We start from the raw sequence: 6,167 nt of genomic DNA on the forward strand, positions 1-6,167 counted from the left end.
GTCAGTGGCAAATTAGTAAAAAGGAGAACTCAGCTGGTCTCCATGAATTTCCAGGTCAGCTTATAGGGTTTGTGTATTAGGATGAGCATCTGAAATTGAAATTGTAGTCAGTAGTTCTGCAAATTTAACTTCCTTAGTCATTTTAATACAGAATTTCCTTTAGTCATTATAATGTCTTGGGCTGAGTGCCCATATCACATTTCATTGATATTGGTGTAGTTGGCATAAAATGCCTATGGTTATATTTGATAATATTTGTTATCTGCCAATGTATTAATTGTTTGTATTAAGTGGATTGTCACTCTCGGGTAGTTAATGTGTCGGTTGGTTGAGGTTTGTGTTCCTCTCGGCAATTGTCGGGTCCTTTAAATATGTTGTGTACCACCAAGGAAGGTAGTGTGGAATAGTCGGGTCAATTGCAATCCTTGGCCAACCATCTCTGGTCTTCTTCTCTGTAATAATTGCATGTGCGAATAAGATGTATTTTACTGCCGTGTCTGGTATGCATTGTCAGTTGTATTATTATTTCTTGTACTTAATTTATCAGATATAGCAGCTAACAATTGGTTCAAGTTTTGTAATGAACTGTTATTATAGTACCCTGGAATTTTATAAGTTTACTGTTTTGTTTCCCTACTGTTGTGAATCATTTTGTGTGGGGTAGCTCCCATATATTAGAAAATTATAAGGTTATTTTTTACATAAGTACTGTCATAAGGGGTAGCTCCCATATGTTAACAAACAAAAAACAAGTACATAGATATTAAGAGGGGGGACACCATTGGGTCACGGGGGATCAGTGATAAGAGGGGGGACATCGGCGGGATTAGTGATACAGATAACCTATCCCCTTTTCAATCACTTTTAACCTTTCTACGATCTCTTAAAGGAATAGATTGTCATTATCACTCATGAAGGCCTCAAACTCATCCAAGTTGTATTTCTGGCCTACCCCAACTTTGAATAACTTCCATGCTTTAGTCATTTTGGTCTTTCTGCCTTCTACATTAAGATAAAAAAAAACCAAGGATGATCTTTGACTGTTGCACAATCTCAAGGGTCTCCAACACAGTCTTGACACTTTCCCAAAATCGGGACAATGGGGGAAAACATGCTCTCATAGACAATTCCATCATGTACATGCTCGTTAGCCCATAAATCCATCCCTAAAATGTTTATCACAAACATCTTCTCCTCCTCGTTCCCTTTGTTGAATAGGCAGGCAATCTGTGCCTCCGAGGATTCTCTGAGATTGTTCGTGCATACACACAAACACTTAACACCAAAGGAGTTCACCATTTTCTGTACATAGACTTGATGAAGGAATCATTGCTTTATAGCCTTTATATCCTAATAATTGAAACAAATCTCAAAACATAGCTTTTTGGGATCTATTTCTAAAATGTGCGCCCAAATTTTTAGTTTGTTGCAGATCATCGACGTTTTGTTGAAAAGGATAAGACTCTTTCATCCATCACCCATCCATCTGCCACTTGTTATGTTTAAACCTGCATTTCGTACCTTTGACTGCAAAAAGTAGATACGATTGGAGAATTTGATGAATTACTTTTCAGTTATAGCAGAAAATCAACTCATCGAGCTCACATCAAGCTCCAACGTAATATTTGTTTTGCCAAGTTTTCACCGAGTTTCTGCCAAGTCAAAAAATTTGGGCTTGCCGAGGACTCTCCAAGTTCAAGTCTGTGAACTATGCATACCTTAAAAAAATTAAGATGTTTGTTTATATTGTAAAATTCTTCATTACACACAACTATCTCTCCACAAGTGTCAAGCCAAGGGGGAAATTAATGCACTAGTAAATTGACCCCAGGATAGATTCCGTTTGCCCTTTCTCCTTTGATTATGTACGTCTGATTATTTTTGCTATATTCTGGTTAAATTACATGTTGATTTTGTATTTATTGCCTTCCATATTGCCTTTTATTAGGTCTTGCTTATTTACATTTTCACTACTGCACACTCCAGAAAGTTCTAGCTCTCCATATTTAGAGTTTGACATGGTAGGGACTCCTTTCTATTTACATTCATTGCATTACTTTAAATATAGGAAGCGTAACCTTCTCCTATGGCTTTTTGGGTTCTTAGCATGATAACTAATTTAAAGCTTCTCCTTCTGATGTCTTATTTGAATTGATGCCTATATCCATGCCATAGCATTTTGAAACTTTGCCTTCGTGCCTCTAACCATTCTCCCACTCCTGGCAATGCCATGAGAGCCCTTTGCCGCCCTGTCAGAGTTGAGTCTAATTAAACTGTTTGGCTGGGAGTCCCATGTCTTTCTTGGTTTATCTAGGCTTCCCAGTTCTAACTTTATTGGGCAAGTCTTCTGAATGTATTTTGCTAAGAACTGGTTATTGGGCAAGTAGTGTGAATGAATTTAACTAGAATTTGTTATTGGGCAAGTAGTGTGAATGAATTTAACTAGAATTTGTTATTGGGCAAGTACTGTGAATGAATTTAACTAAGAATTTGTTATTGGGCAAGTAGTCTGAATTTATTCAACTAAGAACTAGTGATTGAGAATTTTCTTTGCTCCGAGGGGATATAAAAGATAAATAATTACACATTGAATCCACTCATTATTATGTCTTGTGCATCCTTCTGCTATTGAAAGCGGTCTTTGCATTATAAACACTGATATCATTTTATCCTTGGAAGGCACGCTCATTGGACATCAAATCTATATTATCTGGAAATAATGATCTGAACAGCTATTCAAGGATTGTCTGTCCTTTTCCATATTAATAAATAAGGCTGTGATTTCATAATTTAAGCAGTCTTGCCAGAACTTACAATTTCTTATTTCTTCGAGTTCATGTTCATAGTTTCTTGTAGGATCTTCTTGTTTTTGTTGCTTCCTTGTTATCTAAATCCTACCTGAATGACATTTTTTGTTACCAAGTCTTACCTGGATGGCATTCCTTGTTACTCAAGTCCCACTTGGATGACCTGCCTTGTTACCCAAGTCCTACCAGAGTGACTGTTTAAATAATGCATGCAGATTTTGTTTCTTCGAGAGGAAGTTGTTTTTTCTGTCATTAGCTGGTGGCATTTGCCATCAAATTTTCACAATTTCTATTCAATTGAATCGCTCTGTTGAATCTGAATTTTGAGTATTTAAGTTGCTTGATAGTCTTTGCAGGAATGCTAAATTTAACAACTGGACTTTGCTTCTTACTGGCTTGTGGTTTCTAATTGCAGGCTGTGCCATTAGGTTCCAGGAAAGTTACTGACAGAAATGCAAATGCTGGGGGTCAAACAGAGGGGATTGCTCCATTTTTACAACTGCCACATTTTAGTGAAGCAGTTGTTAAGAAACTAGGTCGCAAAGTGAGTAAACATGATCATTCACATATTGGTTCAGCCTTAAAAATTTAGCTCTTTTTGGTCTGTGATAAATTAAATCTGAGATCAATTTTTTGCAAGATCTTATAATTGTATTCTAGCTAGGGTGTTTCTCTCAAATGTAGAGTTTGTATGCAGAAGGTGCGCACTCTTCAGGACCTGAGGGAAATGACTTGTCAAGAGCGCATGGAATTGCTAACTCAAGCAGGCTTTTCAGAACTTGAAGCAAAGGATGTGGAAGTGGTTCTTGAAATAATGCCTTCAATAACCATAGATGTTACATGTGAGACTGAAGGTGAAGAAGGCATTCAAGAAGGTGACATAGTCACACTGCGAGCTTGGATTTCATTGAAACGTGGAAATGATCTCTTTGCTGCTCTTCCTCATGCTCCTTACTTTCCATTTCAGAAAGAAGAAAACTATTGGCTGTTGCTTGCTGATCCTATTTCCAATAATGTTTGGGTTTCACAGAAGATCAATTTCATGGATGAGGCTAGTGCAGTGACTGCTGCTTCCAAAGGTATTCAAGAATCCTTGGAAGGCTCTGGAGCTAGTGTCAAGGAAATAAATGCAGCGGTTAAGGATGCTGTTGAGAGAGTTAAGAGTGGGTCAAGGTTAGTCATGGTCAAATTCCAAGCACCAGCTGAAAGCACATACAATCTCACAGCTTACTGTTTATCCGATTCTTGGATAGGCTGTGACAAGAAGATTAGTGTAAAATTGAAGGTGGCAAAGCGTAGTAGAGCTGGTACAAGGGGCTTTGTAGCTGAAGAGGGACCTGCTCCGGAAGATGGAATTGAAGAGGAAGAAAATGAAGAAGATGAAGGTACTTATGATGATTACGAAAGTGAATATAGTGAGGATGATGAAGAAAGTGAGACTGAGAAGAAATCTAAAACTGGAAAGCATTCAAATGGGAAATCACATGTTGAAAAGAGAAGTTCAGATACTGATAGTGGATCAGATACAGATGAAGCTTAAAGAAACTTTTGTTGCAACAAATCAGGGCAATTCTGAAGAATCAGTGCCCTCTTTAATAAAGAATCAGGTTTATTGGTAGTATAGTTAAAGGATAAAATTAATCATTATCAAGGGAATCAAGATACTTTGAATTTTCTTGCAGCTTTTTCAACACGAGAGTTACGTAGCTGCCCATGAATGTTTTAGTCAATCTCAGCAATTTAGGAAAATAAAATCTCATTGTAGTAATTTCTATCTTGAAATCCTTGGGAACATTTAACTAATTGTACATGCTTGCATGGCCATTTTTAATTTGGTGCTATTAGGAAGTCTTATAAAATAACTTAAGCCCAGCAATTGCTTTCTGTTAATTAATCCTGCATACATTGCCCATCTGTTGAACCTGCATACTTATAAATATGGCAGTCTTTTATTCAAAGCAATGTTAACTGTAGATGCGAACTCTGTCCTCTTGATGCATGTTTTTGTAGTGTGGCATGTGAAGTATAGTTAAAAAGGGAAGAATATGTACAGTCAGTGGTGCCATGGTGTAAACAACTTTTCTAATTCATGCTATCAACATTATCAATGCTTCACCTGAAATTATGTATAAACATATTCTGTGATTATGCTACAATAACATGTTACAGTTGTGAGGTTTATGCACTGCATATATTGCTGTAGATTCTTCTGTATCTTTCCGAGGTGAAGGGATTCTTTTTCTCACTCTGCTTTCATTTTAAATCCTCATGACATATTCAAACTAAAATGTCTTGTTTCCTACATTCTGTTTTAACTGAGTTGGATATAGTCTTTGGGCCCTATCTTTTGCTGAAACTGTTGTAAGACAATAGCGTTACAATTGAGATCTTCATGGAAAGCAACTATGATTTATTATCTTATAACTTTTCTCACCTAATACATCTGTCTTGAAGAACCAGGCTCACATTTATCCGAAAATAAATTGGTTTATAGTGAAACCAATCAGTTGCGCCCATTGTGGATCCATGTCCCAAAAGAGCCTAGTCACATAAAAAGTTGTACGAAGCCTCCTTACTATCTAAAAACTAATAGTGGCATAAAATTTAAGAGATTCATAATTGTAGACGCTTGTTCCCCATGGGGCTTCTTTTGGGCAACAATCTGTTTGACGAGGAAGCTGATAAAATACAATACAAATACATTGATTACGCAATAATTTATGGATGAAATGTAGTTAGACATGCCAGATTTAAAACCAAATTTGAGCTAAAAGCATGATTAATTCAAATTCTGCCAAGTTGGATCAGAATATTCAAAGTTACATATGTATGCAAGTTAAATGGTGTCTGTTGGGTTGTGATCTGGTGTCCGTCATATACTACCGTTTACCGGTTGAGATGGGATGTCGCTCTGTCAATTACCAAAATTCATCCTGGTTGGCTTCGAGCTCCATGTGAATCTGTGTTGAAAAGTTAACCTACAAAGCAGAGGTACATTCTTCAAAAATATAATTTTTCAAAATTAGAAGGCATTTGTTTGCTCTCACAATGCTTCATCGAGGGACAAAAATTCATGTTGGTAGGTGTAGAGCTCCATGTGATTGTGAGTTTGTAATATTCCCACTATTTTTTATTTTATTTTTCAAAGCAATATCACATTCACACCAATCACCCATTAGGGTTAGAATAATGAAATCCAAACAACTGGAAGGAACCTTACACTTTCTGATCACCGAGAGCCAAGATTGGGAGGGTGAGGGCATACAGTAGCAGGGGATCCCCAGAGATAATATGCTGAACTGCTAAAATACAATAACGGGCAGCAAGCCAGCCCCATCTGCTTATCTAGCAAGATAGAAA

At 37.0% G+C, this 6,167-nt stretch overlaps 1 protein-coding gene across 1 annotated transcript in view; it reads left to right on the forward strand.

The window, feature by feature from the left end:
• The window catches only part of LOC131029376 (dnaJ protein ERDJ2), a 43,977-nt gene extending 39,276 nt beyond the window's left edge, over positions 1 to 4,701 (forward strand). The window contains exons 9-10 of the mRNA XM_057959838.2: positions 3,223 to 3,351; positions 3,505 to 4,701. Of these exons, the coding sequence (XP_057815821.2) occupies positions 3,223 to 3,351; positions 3,505 to 4,347 (972 nt within the window). The 3' untranslated portion in view covers positions 4,348 to 4,701. The remainder of the gene's footprint in view (positions 1 to 3,222; positions 3,352 to 3,504) is intronic.
• Positions 4,702 to 6,167: the final 1,466 nt, after the last annotated feature.

This window comes from Cryptomeria japonica, chromosome 3, assembly GCF_030272615.1.
Source record: "Cryptomeria japonica chromosome 3, Sugi_1.0, whole genome shotgun sequence".
NCBI lineage: Eukaryota > Viridiplantae > Streptophyta > Pinopsida > Cupressales > Cupressaceae > Cryptomeria > Cryptomeria japonica.